This window comes from Bos grunniens, chromosome 22 (genome assembly GCF_055505025.1).
Source record: "Bos grunniens cultivar Pamir isolate PY7600 chromosome 22, Bosgru_T2T1.0, whole genome shotgun sequence".
Lineage (NCBI taxonomy): Eukaryota > Metazoa > Chordata > Mammalia > Artiodactyla > Bovidae > Bos > Bos grunniens.
In genome coordinates, this window is record NC_141186.1 from 44,230,077 (window position 1) to 44,252,160 (window position 22,084).

Sequence of the window (22,084 nt, forward strand, 5' to 3'; positions counted from 1 at the left end):
ACGTACAGCCAGTTACTATATTATCAATTTATTAAGTGTCCAACCTACTTAATAAATGATTTGCCTTAAGCCATATTTCCCTCACCCATAATAAAGTTTTAACTACTCTGATAAGGATTTATCATTATATAAATAAAGATAATTCACTAATAATTCATAGCATGACAATGTCTTAGTACCTTGCTGGAGATTTCTTATTCTAACACAAGATAACATTTTCCAATAAACCTATGGCACATATATATTACTCTCATACATTAAAATATTGTCATGATATCAACTGTATTGTCACAGGACTGTCACCTTTATTCTGTAATTTTAAGAGTAAATACCTTAGAAGTAGATCTGATAAACCATTCAGAATTGAATATTTCTAAAACTAAATTATCTGAACTCATTTAACTGAGGCAAAAACAGAGAAAAGCCTTCATGATTCCTTTTCAACTATCAAAATTCTGTTAGGTAATTACAGAAAAAACATAGCTGCTGCACAAGATATGTGAGAGATGGCTCTCAACTATAGAACTGGACTCATAAGCCTTACAGCTTTACAGACCTATCACCCACCTGCCTCCCTGGCCAGAGGCTTTTGCCTGGCCAGACTGATCTTCACACACAGGAGAAATGATGTCAAACTGTATTGGGGTATCTGGGGCAACAAGAGAATCTAGAGAGAGGGCAGCCAAATTTGTGGACTCAGATCCTAAGGATCCTGAACTGCTGGTTCGAGCTGTGGGTGGCCGAGATTGTCTAAGCAGAGAAGAAAACAAGAAGGCATTGCATTTAGTTTTTTCTTGGAAATTAAACACTGAAATCATGAGAAAAAAAAATAATTTTATAAAGTGATGAGAAGAACAAATTTTAATAAATACAACCCCAAATCACAGCTACTTGATCAAAAGATTTCTTTCCAATTACTAAATTCAGAAAAATAAATCATTTTAACCTAGGGATAAACACTAAGGAAATTTGGAATCCTTATTTATTTAGTGCTCTTGCTGGTGAATTCACCAATTTGAAAGTACATTTTCTAGAACTATTTTGTACTAATGTAACTAGCACTGCTAAAATCCAAGTGTTTGCTAACACTTTCAATAGCCCATATAGTTCTTTTTAAATAACCCACAGTCCGGTAACTCACCCTGCCGGCCTCAGGCTCTCGTGCCTCTGCTGGAAAGATGGGGAAGGAGTGACAGCTTCCAAAGCTGACTGATTTACTCGTGCAGCAATTTCCTATTTTTTTAAAAAAAGGACTAATTAGTAAAGCAAGAAAACCAACAGTTTAAATGTAACTCTGAATTCTCAGAGTGGTCTTAAGTTATACTTAAGTTGTAAACTTAAATTGTACTTTTGTAAAAGTTACTAAAGTAGTTCCACATTTTCTAGCCTTAGTATTAAGATACATAATTAACTTCACAACATTATAACTTAAGTTTCCTCTTTCTTCCTATAAATCTAAGGGAAAAGCCTGATTTTTTTCTACTAGTATGCTATGGTAAGTCACTTCAGTCGTGTCCGACTCTGTGCAACCCCACAGACGGCAGCCCACCAGGCTCCCCCGTCCCTGGGATTCTCCAGGTAAGAACACTGGAGTGGGTTGCCATTTCCTTCTCCAATGCATGAAAGTGAAAAGTGAAAGTGAAATCGCTCAGTCGTGTCCGACTCTTAGCGACCCCATGGATTTCAGCCTACCAGGCTCCTCTGTCCATGGGATTTTCCAAGCAAGAGTACTGGAGTGGGGTGCCATTGCCTTCTCCTTCTACTAGTATACATAATAGGAAATATTGTTTTTTCTTTAAATTTTAACTCCCAGATTTTTTAGATTAAGGTTTGTATTGCTAGCACCTGGTACAGTGCCTAGCATATGTGCACTCAAACTTGCTAAGTATAGAAATTTAAAAGGAGTAAGAAATAATCAAAATCATTAAGTATATGACTATGATGCTGAAGTTTACATAATTTTACAGAATATATTTATGCTCAGAAATATCTGTGTATTTACTGATAAAGTTAATATGGATATTTTTAGGCCAGATTTGAAAAAAGTTTCCATAAGAAATATTTTAAAACTTATTAAATAATTTAAAACTTATTTAAAACTCAAGCTAAATAAAACAGTATGTACACTAGAAAAAATAATCACAAAACATTTTTGCACTTCTGTGTCTTATAGTTAGGCAAAAATTAATGAGAGAAGAATTATTTAATCACTTTGTGACACACTGTCACAAAGTGATTAAATAATTCTTCTCTCATTAATATAAATAATTCTGGATAATGTCAAAAATATTAAAACTTTGACTTCTGATAAAAGTACAATAAGTCTGAATTATTCAAATCCAAACTCTGTATTCACTTTATATTCCCTAGATATTAACAAGTCATCTAATTTGCATTTTAATTTTTTGTTGTTTCCAAGGGACATAACAGAAAGAAAAATCTAGATTGGCAGGAAATTAAGTTAGTGAAAGCAAAAGACTCCTCTACAGTTAGCACTGATTTTCTTAAATTCATAAGATCATTATAAAACATTCAGGAGCAAGTTAAAAGATTACAGAACTTGAGAAAATGTAATAAAAGCCATATAAACCACCAAATTACTAAATTTTGCCAGATCTGGATACCATAAAATAAAAATATTACCTCTGGGTTTTCACTTAAATATATTTGTTTAGAAATGTTATTTATTGTACAGATCCACTGCAAGAGGAAAAAATAGAAAAATATGATTAGCATTTTTTTCTATAGTGCTTCCCTTCTAAAAGAGAGTATTCAATATTTAACTAACATAGAAGTTTTAGTAGAAGTAACATATAGCCTTTCTTATAAGATACCTTCCTATATACAAAAGCATATATATGTATAATACTTGAAGGTATAACAGAACACTGAAGAGATTTGTTATTTTTAAATCCCACATTTATTTAATTAAAAATATAGCCGTCATATTAAATTATAATTTAATAGTCTGTATTTGTCTTTGTAATATCACATCCTCCTCTACTGCTGCTGCTACTGCTAAGTCGCTTCAGTCGTGTCTGACTCTGTGCGACCCCCATAGACGGCAGCCAATCAGGCTCCCCTGTCCCCGGGATTCTCACATCCTCCTCTAATCCTGAGCAAATCAAACAGTCTGAACTCAGATATCATGATTAATACCAATGTAAAAAAAGTTAAGAGCTAAATATATTCCTTGTGAATGTATTTTACATACTTCCCTTTCAGGTTTATAAATAACACAGAAAACACTCGCTGCCCCACATCCTCTGCTTCACTCTTAAGGATTCTGGTGCCAGAGGAGCCTCACAAAACTAACCTAATATTTACTGTGTTTGGTAAAAACCCTGCAAAGAGCAGACATATATCCGTATTCCTCAGAGACCAAAAGCAGGTTTTAATACCTACTCTTTTCTGTAAGAAGTAAATAAAAGTTGATCTCTACGTAATTTCCAACATTGTCTTCTACCAAGACAATTATATAATACCAGATAAAATGGCTCATTATCAACTTAAGAGTATATTTTCATTGAAGATTTCTCAAGACACAGTTTTTCAACTGTCAGTTCTTAGTAGTAACTTACGTTCCATATTTGGTGTACTACAAGTAAAAGTGGAGCCAAAAACAAAAGAGTCATGAGGAAGAATAAACACTCCCAAATTTTTGTTTTTCTTTCTTTCATTTCCCCAAGGTTTTAAACTTTAGTTGCTTACTGCCATGCTACATCTGCTGCTACTATGTTCTTAATGCAGCAAATACTGTCTCAGAGGGTTGGTAAGAGAAGGGAATAAACTCAACTCTAGCCTCATGATACTAACAGCCTGCCAGAAAGCAGCAGTCACAAGGCTATTTCTGAATCTGAGCTTCTAAAAGGAGAGCAAGCAGTGATCTCTAAGCTCTCTACTTACAGGTCCACTTATAAAATTCCATGTGAAACTTAAGAATGTTGCTTGAGGGACAATTGACTTTTATGAAAAAATTAACCACGATTTCCCAAATTTCTAAAATGAACACATCAATATATCTTGTCATCAGAAAAATAGCTTAAGGTGATGATAAAGAAATTAAATATGAATAGATAAAATTTTACCTCTTCATGGTCTTTTTTACTCTCTGCTTGCAAAATTGAAGACCTGAAAAAAAAAAAAAAAAAAACCAAACCAAAAGTCTGACATTCAACTTTTTTCTAAAGTACTTTTAACATGAATGAGAAATTTTTACCTTTAAAGATACACATAAAACCAATCAGTATCAAAAACCAAAACACAACAGAAAACATGTAACCTAGGAGACTTAACTACCAGAGGTATCAGGACTTAGATTTTACCAACTCTTCACTTTGTCGATCTATGCCAAGATGTACCAAAAAAGAAATGTGCTGGTTTTCAGAAGGCAGACTATAGAAAAGGACACTGGCACTAAGACAATGCATTTCAACTTTCTGACACTCACCACATATATTTCAAATATAAATCAGTGGTCTTAATAGAAAACACTAATTTTACCTCATTATTTACTATTTTTCCTTGAATATTGTTAAGTAAAACTTTTCAATATATTAATCACTAACACAAGGAGATGTAGGTTTATATTTTCTTCTTTTTTGGAGAATACAATATTGTGTTGGCCTCCGCCATATATCAACATAAATCAGCCGCAGATATACATATGTCCCCTCCCTCCTGTACCTTCCTCCCATCTTCCACCACCCCATCCCATCCCTCTAGATCGTCACAGAGCACTGGGTTGAGCTCCCTGTGTCACAAATTCCTACTGGCTATCGATTTTACATATGGTAATGTATATGTTATTTAACTTATATGCAGAGTACATCATGAGAAATGCTGGGCTGGATGAAGCACAAACTGGAATCAAGATTGCTGGGAGAAATATCAATAACCTCAGATATGCAGATGACACCACCCTTATGGCAGAAAGTGAAGAGGAACTCAAAAGCCTCTTGATGAAAGTGAAAGAGGAGAGTGAAAAAGTTGGCTTAAAGCTCAACATTCAGAAAACTAAGCTCATGGCATCCGGTCCCATCACTTCATGGGAAATAGATGGGGAAACAGTGGCTGACTTTATTTTTCTGGGCTCCAAAATCACTGCGGATGGTGAGTGCAGCCATGAAATTAAAAGACGCTTGCTCCATGGAAGGAAAGTTGTGACCAGCATAGACAGCATATTAAAAGGCAGAGACATTACTTTGCCAACAAAGGTCCGTCTAGTCAAGGCTATGATTTTTCCAGCAGTCACGTATGGATGTGAGAGTTGGACTATAAAGAAAGCTGAGTGCCGAAGAATTGATGCTTTTGAACTGTGGTGTTGGAGAAGACTCTTGAGAGTCCCTTGGACTGCAAGGAGATCCAACCAGTCCATCCTAAAGGAGATCAGTCCTGGGTGTTCATTGGAAGGACTGATGTTGAAGCTGAAACTCCAATACTTTGCCCACCTGATGCGAAGAGCTGACTCATTTGAAAAGACCCTGATGCCAGGAAAGATTGAGGGCAGGAGGAGAAGGGGACGACAGAGGATGAGATGGCTGGATAGCATCACCAACACAATGGACATGGGTTTGGGTGGACTCTGGGAGTTGGTGATGGACAGGGAAGCCTGGCGTGCTGCGGTTCATGGGGTCGCAAAGAGTCGGACACAACTGAGCGACTGAACTGAACTGAGCTGAGCTGAATGTATGTTTCCACGCTATTCTCGCAATTCGTGCCACCCTCTCCTTCCCCCACTGTGTCCACAAGTCTGTTCTCTATGCTGCATTGCCATTGCTGCCCTGCAGGTTCACCAGTGCCATCTTTCTATACTCCACATGCGTGCATTAATATATAGTATCTGTCTTTCTCTTTCTGGCTTACCTCACTCTGTATTATACGTGCTAGGTTCATCTATAGAGGTTAATATTTTATGAGTTAGGAAAAAAAATTGTTTTCGCTAATTTTGCATCACACTGGGAATATGAAATGGGAAATCATGTTAAGCATTAGCAGAAAACTGAAAATATAAAAATGTAAATACATCCAGTAACATTAACAGTTTGGTAATTTGGACAAATGAACACAGGGACTCCCAACATCTAGTGTCATAAGTGGCACACAGTAATTGACATCCATTATATTTACAGAAGGACCATGAAATAAACATTCAGTATTTTCTTAGCTATTTAAAAAATGTACTTAGAATAAAATATAAAAACTGTAAGGCAATAACCAAAAAGTTAATTGTTGCTTCTGGTTAGTGAGGTTATAACTTTTTTTCATACTGCCTTTTATATTTTTTCTGTGCTTCTCAAAAATTTGTTTTAAAAGCTATTTTATGGAATTCTTGTTTAATGCAAAGGTAACAGAAGTTTTTAACATGGCATATAAACATTAATGGCCTAAATAATTAATATGATCAGAAATATATGATTAACAGTTTAAAATATTATTGTTAGCACCTACTACACACTGGGCACGTTACATATGTTAGATTTCTAGTCTTCATAACAATTTATAAAACAGAAATGAAGATCCTCCCTCCCCCCATTTTACAAGTAGAAAAATGAAGCTTAGCGAGGTTAGGTAACTTGTCTAAGACTATAAAGTAGCTGGTGGATCCAGAATTCAAACTTTCTGACCCCATGTTGAAACTCTTTATACTAACTTGTGCTGCCTTCCCGACACCATGCTGGACTTTCACTGACCAATCTTTTAACGTGAAATCACACGTCTTTACCGCATAAACTTGCTTTGACAGCCTCAAAATATTAAGACATCATTTATGCAAGTCAAAAAGGAAAATTCAACTAATTTCTACAAAATTAAAAAAAATTATCCTAATACATAATAATTCTAAAACATCTACACAATGTCCAAATGCAAAGGAATTATCCTACATTTCAGTAGTTTAAGATATGACAGTTTTTTTTTTTAATAGTAGAGAAATATACTAACTTTTTGCCATCAAAAGAAGTGATCTGAAAACAGTACCGCCTGTCTTCACAGTCCACAGCCATCACTGAGCAGTTGTCTATGTCCATGGCCAGGCCTCCTGCTACGTCCCCACGGGCCTGACTCATTAGGTTTCCACCCTGCGTGAAGTAAAACTGTCTGTCCCAGGTAGATGACACCAAGCCTGTTTTACTAAATGAAGAAAGTACATTTATTCTTTAATAACAAGCCAGGTAAAAAGGCACCAAGGTGCCTAAAAAACATAAACATCAGTTTTTCAGTAATAAATTCATATATGCTGACCCCCTTGCATGAGTGTGCATGTATATATTTCCAAAACAAGATTAGAAATGATCAAATTATAGCTATTATAATGATGCTCCATAAAATACTGTCCAACATTCACGGAAATAAATTCAAAAGAATTTATTTTACTTTGAGGGTTAACTTGCTTTATCCTTTCTTCTGGTAAAAACTAACATTTGACTTGATGGTGTGATTACATATATTTTAAATTATGATAATGATTATCATAACATTCACTTGTTATGCCATTTATTTAAACTCTAATTGGTTTTACTGTTTAAAATAATTCTAAATCATTTGATAAAAATCTAAATAGAATTTTACTTTTGAAAATTACTCATGTACCTAATTTGTCAAAAAGCTGACATAAATACTAATTCCATTTATTAGTAAAAAGATTCTACATTTAGTAAAATCAAAACAATTTGGAGATATCAATTATACATTATATTGACTTGCTATTGCCTTAACTGATACACAATATATGAAAACAACAATAGTTTTCTTACTTCCTAGCATTAAGGTACCCAGCCTTTCGGGTTAAGTTTCGATGAACAGGAAATTTTGTGGGATCTGGGTCAGGCACGTATAAGGGGTCACTGGCTACTTCCAAGTCCTCTATTGTCTGCTGCATGGTCTCTACATCACTGTCCATTTCCCTGCGAACACTAACAGAGAGAACAGATTATTTACTACCAACCACAACAAAGAACACCTCACCAATCTCATTTATCTGTATATTTGTTCTGTATGTTTTCCTAAAGAACAGCAGTAGCGTGGCTGATTAAAGTAGCATGCTTATAGCAGCTTTACATTTTGAAACTTTAGATATTTTGAAAACAATACCAAATTCCAAAGCTAGTGAATCCACACCGAATGACTCACTTTGGAGGAATTTTCAAACTGCTCTGTCCTGTGCCTTTAAACAGTAATCATTTTCATCTCTCTCCATATCACAGTTTAACCACATGACTGCTAGGATTTTGAAGCTGATTAGAACTGCTTTTTCTCTCTTTAAACTTTCATGGCTTGGAAAAGCAAGATTTATTTAATAATCTCCCATCCATACTCTACAATTCAGGTAACTGTGAAGATAATTCACTTATGGATAATTACTATTAGGTGCCTGTTATATTCAGACACAAAACATAGTTTCAAATCAATAAGAATACCATCCGATTTGACACTGTTATGAAATTCAGAGTTCAAATGCTGTGGAAAAGATGGTTGAGAAAACCAAGAAGCATCCACAAGCCACTCAAGAAACACTCCTATGGCAGGGAAAACAGCCCATCTGAAATTAAGTGCTAAATATTTTTAGATTATGGTATTTAGCTGTTAGCTTATTCTCATAACTTCATTTTCAGTTTTAAGGAAGAAAATACTTACTTCTGTACACTTGTTCCAATATTAGTTAAGAATTCTTCCAGTTGGTCATTGAGATTTTCAGAACCCATCTTAAAGAAACTTATCTGGAGCAAGAGGGTGTGGGAGTGGGAAGGTTAACAACAGAAACACACACACACAAACAAAATACTTAGAGTGAATCATATACACAATCGCCAAGATACATAGGTAAGTAAAAAGCGCTATTCCCATTTGTGTAAAAATAGGTTGCAGTTTACAGTGATTTTTACTGAGCAGAGTCACTGAAGAGACTACACTTACATTTCACCATGCATCCTCTTATACAGTAACACATACATATGGTAAGTTTTTAAAATCAGAAAAGGTATTTTCAAACATTTCAAGTAAGTCACACAGATAAACTATTTCATGTTTACTACAAAGGTAAGTAGGTTTTATATCAGAGGAATAATAAGCACTCATTTTCAAAGGAATATTCAAATTTCATAAACTCTTCCTTTTAGGGCACTGCCATTTTGTCTTATGTTACTCAAACTTAATTTTCTAGCCTCCTTCCTGATGTACCACTCTTGGAATACTTAGGAGTTTATCCAGTTTAACTCAGGAGGTATGCAAGGAACATGAGACAAACTCAAGCATGTCCATTCTCTTTCAGATTTATTATAAAACAAGAGTGACTGGGAAGCTTGAGCAATAGGAGTAGCTCGGAAGTTCCTTTAGCTTTCTGTTCCCCGTCCTCAGCTGAGACGGACAAGGTCTAAATCCAAGGTAAGTGTGTTTAATTTACCCTAAAATATCTGAAATCTTCATTTGCAAAGAAAACCCTTCTAACTTCCTTAAGCTAGCACACTGACGACATTTTTAAAAATGCTTTAAAAACAGACAAAAATGAGTATTCTGACCTTAGTTTGTAATATCTTTACATTTAACATAAAAATCAAAATTAAAAGAAAGTTCTTAGGACAGTTACAAACCAAAACACAGTACATTATTCACCTGAGCTTGCATATACCCAAGTAGAGGTTCCAACAATGCTATTTTCTTTTTGTACTGAAGAGTATTTAACGCACAAAAGTAATGCATCATGGTCTGATGTTGTTTTTTTCTGGAAGTGTAGACATCTTCTGTTACTTCATACTTCACCTTTGAGTGAAAAGATTAAAAATACAATTATTTATTTGATTTTAAGTTACCTTTAGTGGTGGCCAAGGGGAAGAGACTATCCAAGGAAAAAAGTGCATTGCCAGCAATCGTACATAGCTTTCTTATTTTCTGAGATAAAAATCCGGCAGAATATTGGATAAGATAGTTTTCCTGTTTTACTATCAACCATTTTCTTTTTAAAATGCACATTAAAAGCAGAATTCTGCAAATAACTGAGAATGGTATAGTGACTGAACTAAAGCCTGGAGGAAAAGCAAACAACAGTCTGGGTTTAGCTTAGCCATTAATCTTTGACCTTTTTGAGTTCACAGGATACCATTCTCCTCCTAGTTCTCTGGTTCTCTCCCTACTGTGCCTCTTTTCTTATATTTGTTTTCCTTCACCCACACTTAAACCATGTCCCTTGTTGTACTCAGATGACAAATACTCATTGAGCACCTGTTTCATAATACATTCTGTCTCTTCTCTTTTCCTGCTTTCCTTAGAATACCAAATCAAGTACCAAGAATATTCCAATACACCAATGACTCCCCAGCTTTTATCTCCTGCCCCTCATTCTCTCAGTTGTCAGACGAAGCAGATCTACAGGGGGGTTCTTTATGTGTGTGTGTGCTAAAAACGTATACAACTGAAGACAGTATGCTCCCTATAAAACTTGCTCCTCTACTTAGCTCTCTTAATTTTTCCTGGATCCATCCCATCATCCAAGAATTTTAGGACTCATTTTTCGTTCCTCCTCCTACCATAAGTCTTGTCAATTCTACTTACGAAGTATCTCTGAAAAGTATTCCTTCCTCTCCACTTTCAATAGCAACCTTATCTGAGGCTCTTCTAATACCTTTGCAAACTATTCCAGTACCTTTTCATTGGATTCCCTCTAGCTTTGTCCCCTTCATATTTCCATTAGTATTTTTTAAGTCAATTGCATGCTGTTACTCATTCGTTTAAAATCCTTTGGTGGCTGCCTACTCTCGATAACACATATTTCAGTCATTAACATAGTAACCTGGCCCCAAACTACTTTCTTGCCATTTAGTCATACTTCCTCCCAGTACAGCCTGTGCTCCAGATGCACTGAAATGATTACCTTTCCATTCTCATAATTATTGCAAGAAATAATAATTGCTAGAAGTCAGGTAATCTGTATGCATTCTCTTTCATCTTCACCACTGCTGAGTTTTTTGAGAGAGAAATTTTGAAACCGGGTCTCCCGCATTGTAGGCAGATGCTTTACTGTCTGAGCCACCAGGGAAGTCCAACCAGTGCATGCCCTCAGGCAAATAAGCCACAGAGCTGAGATTAGTCCCCAAGCAGTGTGACTCCAGAGCCAGTGCTCGTTACTTTTACACTCTCCAGGCTCTACCATGTGCTTCTGCAGAGGCTGTTTTTCTTCCAGAAATGCCCTCTCCCATAACCCCAAACCACTGATATCTGCTCATCTTCAGTGCAAATGGCACCTCCTGAAAGTATAACCTTTCCCAACTTACCAATCAAAAGATATGCTGCCCTGTCTGTGCTCTCCCAGCATTTTGTTAAGACTTCTTTACTGCACTTAACTCCGTGTTGATCCCTGTATTCTGGCAGCTGCTCTAGCCACCTGCATCTGCTGGTGGGGGCACAGTGACCACTTGTGGGAATCCACAGTTGTGTATGATTGACAGCGTAGCAGCCACTGTGACACAGAAAGGGGGTAGTTCTCTCACAAAATCAGTACACAGGCTTGCTTTCTTTGACTACTCAATTTGGTGCAGATATTAATAAAATATGTACATTTTAAGATCTACATTTGTTTGTTATTTTGACACAAAGAAGTAATTAAAGACTCTGAGGATGAATTTTATTTTACATTGCCTCTGGCTTCACACAGGAAGCCTTTAATAAGTGTGGATTATACACTCACTGAAGACAGAAGTGGAGCCTGTTCACACTGTTTCCCCATAGTCACTAATATGTAGTAGGTGCTCAACAAATTTTTCAAGTAAATTAGTGGAAATATTTTTTTAAAATTGCCTGTAACAGCCAGAGGCAATGTAAAATAAAATTCATCTTCAGAGTCTTTAATTACTTCTTTGTGTCAAAACAACAAACAAATGTAGATCTTAAAATGTACATATTTTATTAATATCTGCACCAAATTGAGTAGTCAAAGAAAGCAAGCCTGTGTACTGATTTTGTGAGAGAACTACCCCCTTTCTGTGTCACAGTGGCTGCTACGCTGTCAATCATACACAACTGTGGATTCCCACAAGTGGTCACTGTGCCCCCACCAGCAGATGCAGGTGCGGCTGCAGATACAATTCCCAGGCGCACAGAGACGACCTCACTCACAAATACCTAGTGGAGGCCTACTCATCCATCCATCCATCCATCCACACGTAACATACACATTCTCTGTAAAGGAGGAGGTCCTCATGGCAGAATTTCATTCAGTTAAGTATGCAACAGTTCAAGGTTTCCACCACAGTATCTCAGAACACACTTTTGAATACATATATATAACAAAACAAATGCAATGTGATCAAAATACAAAGAGAAAGGGGGCGATGTTTCACCTGGGCATCAATTATACTTTTGGAATAGTTATGTTTACTTATTAAATTCTATCAACAGAAAAACATTTTGTTTAAAAAGACAACTATTAATTATCTGATAATTAACAGTTAACTGCTACTGCGAAGTCACTTCAGTTGTGTCTAACAGTTAACAGAAAGGCTCTAAAATAACTGCAGGAAAGAATAAACTAAGGGTAATACAGCAAAATGCACGAAGTTACTGTTGGCAACCATTTTTAAACCGGAAAAAGTAGACCATCTAATGAAACAGTTGTTAATTAGGATTTGTTGTTGTTGTTTAGTTACTAAGTTGTGTCTAACTCTTTGTGACCCCATGGACTGTAGCCCACCAGGCTCCTCTGTCCATGGGATTTCCCAGGCAAGAATAACAGAGTAGGTTGCCATTTCCTTTTCAGGGGATCTTTCTGACCCAGTGATTGAACCCACATCTCCTGCTCTGGCACACAGGTTCTTAACCACTGAGCCACCAGGGAAGCCCGTTAACTGTGATACTGAAGGAGGAATATGTACCAAACCTTGTCATTTTCTCTCTTTTTGGACAATCTGCTATATCTGTTAATTGCAGCATCATGATCTGGAAAACAGAAATGACTATTAACAACAATGCAATAATACTTTGCAAAACTTATAAGTGCTCTAATGGGTTTCACATGTGCATCTTTCAACAGATATACTGAAGCAAAATAAGAATTCTCTACTATGTGATCAATGAACCCTTATGTTCCTCACAGCCACACAAAAACACCCTAAAGTATGTTTCTATTTATTAAATTGGTAAAAACATTTAATTTCAAGGAAACAGTAGTCTACTAAAAGTTTTTTTAAAGTATTTTTAGTACAAAAACAGCAAATACTCATTAAAGAAAATGTGAAATATACAGGAAAATAAGGAAGGAAAAATATATACCACCTTCTCAGGTACCATAATGGTAACAAACCACAAGATTTAACTTCCTTTAAAATTTTTCTTCTAGGACAAACAGTGCAACTTAAATAACAATAGATTTAAATAATATTCACTTAAGTTTTTAATTAGATTCATTTCTCTTCGATTATTACATAAAATCTAGCTACAGGTTTGTGTTGATAAAGAAATGCATCATTTGCATCACTGTAAGAAATAACTGTACAAAGTAATCAGAGCTTACCATTACTAGCAATCTGAAACACTTCCTTTAATGTCAATATTTCTGGAAAAGTTCAAGAATAATTTAAGTTTAGCATATTTATGAACTATCTTAAATTATGTTTAGAAATTTAAGCTACAGTTAAAACTCCAAGTAATATTTCAAACTTCAACGTTTAAAGTGAAAAAGTTACTGTGTTTCAACTAGCCCTAGGGAACATTTACTTTCATTAGCAACTGTTACACCACCAGAATGGAGAAGGCGATGGCACCCCACTCCAGTACTCTTGCCTGGAAAATGGGCTGCCGTCTATGGGCTCACACAGTCGGACACTACTGAAGTGACTTAGCAGCACACCACCAGAAACTGTACTTGCCACAAATTATAATATGACAGAAAAATAAATTTTAAAACTACTGCAAATTCTCAAATATACAAATATCCTGATTTAGTACCAGAATCCAACTTACTGATCTTCTGATATTGACTCTAATAAGTTCAAATGCTGAATGAGAAACATTTTATTGACAAGATTTTGATATTCAGTTCCCTTAGACTGAGAAAAGAGGTCTTGTTTCTTGATCTTGGAAAAAATTATTCTTGAAGATTACCAAGACATTTTAATTCCGTCTCTAAAATACATCTGTCTTTATTCCATGTATCATTAAATACTTTATCATCACTGATACATTAGCTCAATATTTTTATTCTATCTATGTATTGTGTAGATAAGTCTGTATGACTGTCTGAGATTGTAAATTGTAAGAAAGCAAAGCTAAGTCTATAAAGCTCTCATTTTATCACCTGATAATATGCAATGGGGGAAAAAAAAAACCCACCACAAGGTACTGAGACATGAGGTGTTAGACGGGCCAGCCCCTATACCTCCCATCACTCCAACCCACCCACATAGCTCATCTCCTATGCCACTGTCCCAGCAGAGGCCTTGGTCACATCTAACTGCACTCTCTCAACTTCTGGGTCCATTCTCCTAGCATCAAATCCATCCTCCAAAAACAGTTAGAATAGGTCCACTTCTTAAAGACCTCCATTGTCTTCTCTTTACTTATAAGCTCAAGTCCAGCATCTTTGGCATGATCTGATCTATTTCTAGAGGTATCTCCCACCATGCCTCAACACATCCAACACTGCAGCCACTATGAATTTCTCAAAGCAAGCCATGTATTTCTACAACCCGTAACTTTGTGCTTTCTGGCCCCTCTCATCAAACAATGACTCTCTTCTCTTGGCAAATTCTTCTTCATTGTTCAATGCTCATGTCACATCTGTGGTGAAGCCTTCCTGATACCCTCCTCTGAGCCAGCCTTCACTGCACCATGCTCATCCCAAATTACAAGAGACAGAGTACCATAATTATGTTTACCCATCTCCTTCTCTGAGCTTTTTCAAGGGAAGTGGCATCTTAGTCATATCAGTACTCCTCAGCTTAACATCTATCAGGAGCCCCTATAAATGTTTAACAACTGAAGTAAAGGTGACACTTGCTACAGTCAGAAATGGGTAAGGTGTACAGTGATATACATTTTATAAGCAGTGATCTTCTGACAGCTAATGAAAGTAATCATAAGCTTAGTTCAATACCTTTCAGATCTCTTTCTTTAAACTGGGTAATGGGGAACATCATGGCATCAGCAAGCTGTGTTGAAAGTACCGCGTGACAAGAGCTAAGCTGATAAAAGAAAGATCAAAAAACCCAAATAACTAAAAAGAGACAATCAACCAGCATTATGGAAATTACAAAAAATCTAGTAAGAAGGTATTGATACAGGGACTTCTATGGCATCCAGCAGTTTAGAGTCTGCACTTCCACTACAGGGGTCGGTCGCAGGTTTGATACCTGGTTGGGGAACTAAGATCTCACTTGCTCTGTAGTGGAAGCATAGTTTAAAAAAAAAAAAAAAAAAGATGTTGATAACATTTACATAAGGGAACACTAACATCACATAATTCTGTGACAGTCAAAAAAATTCCATTTAAAACTCTCAGAAGAAAACATGTGATAATCTTGGATTTAGCAATGGTTACTAAGATATGACACAAAAGCACAAGCAAAGCAATCAAAGAAAAGAGAAACTGGACTTCATCAGAATTAACTTTTATGCATCAAAGGATACTATCAAGAACACAAAAAAACAACCCACAGAATAGCAGCAAATATTTACCAGTCACATATCTGATAAGGAACATGTGTTCTTTAGAATGAGGAACTCCTAAATATAGTACTAAAACAAAACCCAAGTAAAAAACAGGCAGGGAATTCCCTGGCAGTCCTGTGATTAGTTAACAGCTTAACTCTTCTCTCCCTGCCTACATCAAACAACACAATGAAAGGCTGAATGTTACATGAGAGTAAAGAGAGCACAATTACACACTTATTCCTTGAAAACAATTTGTTTTAATCAGACATATAAAGTGTTATTTTTATAAGACAGTCACCAAGATTTGGAAACAAGGTCCTTCTTTAAATAGTAATCTTTTATAGTTGAGATTTACTCATAAAAATCATAATAAAAGTTCCCAGTAAACGCTAAACAACTCGACTAACTTAATTATAAGATCACTTATCCAAGCAAAATAAAGTAAGCATTTACCTCATCTATAACTTTTGAAAATTGCTGCAAAGTAGAACTCATAACTTCATCATCACCCCCCAGTGGAAAACGCTGAAAAGTGAGAAACAGAGATGAAGTAAAGGTCCAATGCTCTATGTCTTTTGTGAGTGGCATTATAATTTTCATTTTTAAATAACTTCAGAAAACTTCACAAATTTTGAATAAGCTCTAAAAACACCATTTTTATAAAATAGTGTAATTCATAGAATTAGTACACATTAATTGTCTGCTAAGTAACCAATCAACATGATATACAGGAATGCACACCACACTAGGAATTCAGAGATTTAAAATTAGCTCCAGTTCCTCTGCTAACCAGCTGTGTAACCTTGAGCAAGCCTCAGTTTCTTCATTTGAAAAAAGAGGCAAATCAGATGACCTCTGTCTCTAACATAAAGTCATTAAAATTAGACATAAGTGCATAATAGAATTTCAATGGCGTATCAAAATTACCTTCTATGAGTTCTAAAATGCTTAGAATTACTGAAAAGAAATTCTGTTTATCTATATAGATACTGTATCACTACACATTTTAAATCATATTTTTAAAACTTCCATACGGTACCTGTTTTTCATATTCTTTTAAAAGTTTTGAAGTCAGGTGTGTTGCTGCACTTAATTCATTCTGGAAAAGATGAACATTCAAATTAACACAATAGTACAGATAAAGGAAAAAACTTTAACTGAAGATACCTACGCCACTTTTATTCATCACTTAAATACTGTACAACATGTTCCCTTAAATCACTGGAAAGGGAACTACAACTAAAGCACTTTAAAAGGAGACTCAAACCATGAACAGACACCATCAAGGAATTTAGCAGTGTTTCAGACGTGTGCTTTTTCTTTTCAGCTAATAAAAACTAATAGTTAAAGCTAGAAGTAAGCTGTATATAAGGTTATTTAGCAAAATCTTAAGACAGTCTACAGTGTTGACTGATTATCCCTGTTCTCTACATGCTGATAATAAGCCATGAAGCATTTAATAACATACAACCAAAATGTGGTCGACCTAGTCATATAGTACAGCAACACAGCCATATGAAGGTAATACTTTTTTTTAAAGACTTTTTTCAGTGATGAGTATAATGACAAATGTAGTTTTTCTTTTACACATTATGTAGTCAGAAATCAAATTCTTGAGAGACCTATCACTAAGCAAAATAAATAACTATCACAGTAACTTTAAAGTACCTAATGAACAATTGAGTTCAGAAAGAAGAGAAATTAAGGAGAAAAAAAAAGAAACTGGTGCTCTTAATTAATCCCAAAGAGAGTTTATCATAGGACCCAGGTTGCTGTTAAAGTTTATAATTAAGGTGCCTAAACACAGGCTCAAATCTTTTGTCTGTTCAACTAAAAAATCTGGTTGCCTCCTTTTAAAATTCATCTTCTGATACCTGGGAGCTATATCTCATCTTTATTACCTTCTAACTAGATAGAGGCTAGCTACTTTCAAGCCCTCTGCTCAAAAAGGGGAAGTATCCCATAAGATTAAAAACATGATTAGAGAAAATACTGGTGACAATATGGGGTTTTCAGTCAAATCTTAGGCAAAGATCACTATCAATGAGTTTCGCTAAGAAAGTCCTTACTGTGTTTGGGGAAGAAGAGCAGATGATTCATCACTTTTGTAGTGCTACAAACTATACACCAGTAATGGAAATGTGAGCTCTGTAATACAAAATACTTAATCTTCATTCATCTATTCAACTCTGCAACACAGACAGGGCTAAACACCAGTAAATAAGAGACATACTATTTCTGTCCCCATGGGCTTAAAGATTCATTTTATAAATGCACTGAGTCAGCCTTTAGTTCTTTACCTGTGCATCATAAATCCGACGCATAGCCTGATACAACTGGTTCATATAGTTGGAAATAGCTGTGGCATCTTCTTCAAATACACCCAGTAAAGACCTTGTCTGTATAAAATAAAAGCAGTAAGTTTGTGTTAACCATTATATAAATCAAGTGGAAATCTTTTTTTTTCCCCCCTAAAGGAAGGAAAAATCATAGGATACTAGAACTCTTTAACAGTTCTGAGTTTTAATCTATTTTCTCTCTTTTGATAGAAATGCCAAGATGTCAGAGTTCTTTATTCTCAATTCTACTTCATTAAAACAGAGCGATTTTCCAACTATGTCACACAAACCTCAGAAGGAGCAACAAAGGTATATTTTTATGAATTAGAAAGTCTGCAATTAAACTAAGACTAAATCTACAGACTCAGATAAGAGTAAATTAACATTACTGCATGTATAAATATTTTAAATATCTCTTCTCAGGATAATTTAGTATGATTATTTCTCTTTTTCCAGTCTCTTCTAGTTCTACTGATATCAAACCCCTCCCCACTGCAATCCAAAATCACACCACAGTGCCCCTTTCCATCCCCAACATGGCCTATAAAATGCTAACAAGATTTTTTCCGAGTGCAGACTTTGGGGTTACTTTTTCTTCTTCTTTATACATTTCTATATAATTAGGCTTTTCTTTTTTTTTTTTTTTTGCACAATGAGCATGGGCATGTAAAAGTTACCTGCACTTTCAGAGTCAAAACTTGTCAGTCAGTAAATGTTAAGACTGTTAGAGATAAGGAAACAGCATATTAAGGTAAACTATGATCACTTTTTTATATCCCATAGGCAGGCGAAGAATTAAATTTCAACAATTATTGAGTTAATTACATCTTAAAATCTAAAAAGCAACTTTGTACTTTTATTGTCAGTCAGTTCAGTCGCTCAGTCCTGTTCAACACTTTGCGACCCCATGGACTGCACAGCACGCCAGGCTTTCCTGTCTATCACCAACTTCCGGAACTTGCCCAAACTCATGCCCATGCAGTTGGTGATACCATCCAACCATCTGATCCTCTGTCGTCCCCTTCTCCTCCTGCCTTCAATCTTTCCCAGCATCAGGGTCTACTTTTATTGTACAATTAGCTAATTTAAACCTTAGCCTTAGAAATTGATTCTTAAAAATCAACTTCTTCCTTAGCTTCCTATTTTCAGAAACAGCAGCTAAGATACTATGATTTAAAAAAAAAGGCAGCACAAAATCATGCCAGTATATGAATCCAGTTTATCTCAGTCCTATACTTCCCAATGCCCCAGAGATTTAAAAATGAAAAAAACTTATACGCTCTGAAAAGAAACCAAAGTATGCCTCAGAGATTTAAATCTAACAGAATTTTTTTTTTTAGCTCTAGTGCCCTACTCCTATTCCCCAAGCGTTATTTTAATATGTAAAAAAGAAAACGTCATGAAATCTTGTTTAGGTAGTTCCATTCTGAAGAAGAATCTGCCACTTAGGTTTTTCTTTTTATCTTCAAAAATGATCATTCTAATTCAAGGAATAAAACATTAGGCAAAAACATGTAGTAAACTTAAAAAGATGTTCTTAGCCTCAAACAGGGTTGAAACAGTGTCCCTGTGTTTTTAAGTTCATAATATCAAGTTCAAAATTGTATAATGACTGTTTAAAGTTAGCAGCTTACACAAATGCAATCAATATGGTACCATTTCATAGAATCTATGCTGACATCCACTATGAGCTGCACCAGCTTTATGGTGGCTCAGACAGTAAAGAACCCGCCTTCAATGCAGGAGACCCAGGTTCGATCCCTAGGTCGCGAAGATCCCCTGAAGTAGGAAATGGCAACCTACGCCAGTATTCTTGCCCGGAGAGCTCCATGGACAGAGGAGCCCGATGGGCCACAGTCCATGGGGTGGACATGACTGAGCAACTAAGCATGCGTGTATAACAAACAAAATAATGCTGGCAATTAAGCTATGAATTGAGATTTTCTTATGTTTTGAAGTTTTTACTTTATATTCATGGGAACAGATCTTTGGCAGAATTTTATATATAACTCATATAAACACAAAAAAAATAAAACACAAATTGCCTAAATTAATACAACTCTAAAATTTCAACTTTTTTGTTTTTGGCTGCACCATGCTGCATGTTTTTTCCCTGACCAGGAACTGAACCTGCGCTCCCTGCATTGAAAGTACAGAGTCTTAACCACTGGACCACCAGGGAAGTCCCTATAATTTCACCTCTTGTATTTTTTTGACATAAGAGTCATCACTAGCCATGGTTTCACATCCAGTATTATTCTGTGCCACAAGCAGGTGACAAATATTTCTTAGAAGCGCTCCACTTTTATCTCCAGTATTTTCTTTCAAACTATTGATATCCAGTCAGCAAGTTTTGATGGCAACACTTGCTTCATTTTACCAGCTGTCAAAGAAATATTTTCAGACAAAAAACAAGACTGATAATCCTTCAAGTGGTTGTTAAATTGATTTGTTGGCTGAACACTGAAAAGTTGCACTTGGTGCAGCCATGTCACTGGGAGAAATAACCAAGTGTGTACATTTGCAGGCAATTTACAAGGAAAACAACATCAAGTATAAGAGGCATCTCAATATAAGAGATACCAAAATGTGAATCAAAAAAAGTACGCCTCATAATCTATGAGTATTTCACATTATGCCAAAGAGAAAAGCCTTCATTTGGGACTGGAGTTTGTCTTCCCAGTTCTAGCTTGGATGAATCATTGATATTTATCTACACATAAAATCAATTATTTTTTAAAGATCATATCTGTTCTTACTAAATAGAAAGTTTCTGACTTAAAAACAATATGTAAACATGGATAAGGTATCTAGTATAGGCTTCAGATTTCCTACTTCAACAAATGATATCTTTTGCAGAATGGTACAGTTTGAGCAAGATAAACCTAAAAATGTTTTTGTTCAATTATCTGGATTTGGACTTGCAAATATACCTCTATTTTAATACTTAGTTACTGTAAAGTAAAACTAAAAAGAGGGGCTTCCCAGGTGGTGCTAAGTGGTAAAGAACCTGCCTGCCAATGTAGGAGACATAAGAGACCAAAGTTTGATCCCTGTGTCGGTAAGAACCCCTAGGTGGCATGGCAGCCGACTCTAGAATTCTTGCCTGGAGAATCCATGCACAGAGAAGCCTGGCAGGCTACAGTCCATAGGGTCGTAAAGAGTTGGAGATGACTGAAGCAACTTAGCGCACACAACAAAACTAAAAATAATAACTATAATTCAGGGTAGTCCTTCACAACTTCCAAGTTCTATTTTATATAGCAGTTGGCAGGCCACATTTGATTACGATTAAATAATCTAAAAAATACATCTATATCAGGAGCTTTAAAAGTTTTCCTCCTTTCTATTATCATCTTCTTAGACTCTATGCTAGATAAATCCTGTAAAATGACATTGTATAGGAGACAGGGATCAAGACCATCCCCAAGAAAAAGAAATGCAAAAAAGCAAAATGGCTCTCTGACGAGGCCTTACAAATAGCTGTGAAAAGAAGAGAAGAGAAAAGCAAAGGAGAAAAGGAAAGATATACCCATTTGAATGCAGAGTTCTAAAGAACAGCAAGGAGAGATAAGAAAGCCTTCCTCAGTGATCAGTGCAAAGAAATAGAGGAAAACAACAGAATGGGAAAGACTAAAGATTTCTTCAAGAAAATTAGAGATACCAAGAGAACATTTCATGCAAAGATGGGCTCAATAAAGGACAGAAATGGGATGGACCTAACAGAAGCTTCCCTGGTGGTTCAGATGGTAAAGCGTCAGTCTACAATGTGGGAGACCTGGGTTCGAGCCCTGGGTTGGGAAGATCCCCTGGAGAAGGACATGGCAATCCACTCCAGTACGATTGCCTGGAAAATCCCATGGACAGAGGAGCCTGGTAGGCTACAGTCTATGGGACTGCAAGCAGTCGGACACGATTGAGCGACTTCACTTTCACTTTGACTTAACAGAAGCAGAAGATATTAAGAAGAGGTAGCAAGAATACACAGAACTGTACAAAAAAGATCTTCAAGACCCAGATAATCACGATGGTGTGATCACTCACCGAGAGCCAGACATCCTGGAATGTGAAGTCAAATGTGCCTTAGGAAGCATCATTATGAACAGAGC

At 35.9% G+C, this 22,084-nt stretch overlaps 2 protein-coding genes across 3 annotated transcripts in view; one reads left to right on the forward strand and one right to left on the reverse strand.

The window, feature by feature from the left end:
- APPL1 (adaptor protein, phosphotyrosine interacting with PH domain and leucine zipper 1) overlaps nt 1–22,084 on the reverse strand; it is a 34,462-nt gene that overhangs the window by 8,509 nt on the left and 3,869 nt on the right. Inside the window, exons 2-15 of one of the 2 annotated variants that reach the window (XM_086367360.1) lie at nt 17,937–18,035; nt 16,676–16,735; nt 16,090–16,161; nt 15,080–15,167; nt 13,499–13,540; nt 12,866–12,924; nt 9,610–9,756; nt 8,635–8,717; nt 7,755–7,913; nt 6,943–7,131; nt 4,089–4,131; nt 2,644–2,700; nt 1,142–1,233; nt 568–750 (exon numbers count right to left, since the gene is read on the reverse strand). In XM_086367360.1, the coding sequence (XP_086223486.1) occupies nt 568–750; nt 1,142–1,233; nt 2,644–2,700; nt 4,089–4,131; nt 6,943–7,131; nt 7,755–7,913; nt 8,635–8,717; nt 9,610–9,756; nt 12,866–12,924; nt 13,499–13,540; nt 15,080–15,167; nt 16,090–16,161; nt 16,676–16,735; nt 17,937–18,035 (1,373 nt within the window). Of the gene's footprint in view, nt 1–567; nt 751–1,141; nt 1,234–2,643; nt 2,701–3,581; nt 4,015–4,088; nt 4,132–6,942; nt 7,132–7,754; nt 7,914–8,634; nt 8,718–9,609; nt 9,757–12,865; nt 12,925–13,498; nt 13,541–15,079; nt 15,168–16,089; nt 16,162–16,675; nt 16,736–17,936; nt 18,036–22,084 lie in introns of those variants that run through there. The other variant, XM_086367361.1, reaches the window with a different exon arrangement.
- The window catches only part of HESX1 (HESX homeobox 1), a 39,797-nt gene continuing 26,981 nt past the window's right edge, over nt 9,269–22,084 (forward strand). The window contains exon 1 of the mRNA XM_086367380.1: nt 9,269–9,381. The gene's annotated coding sequence lies outside the window, so the exon portion shown is untranslated. The remainder of the gene's footprint in view (nt 9,382–22,084) is intronic.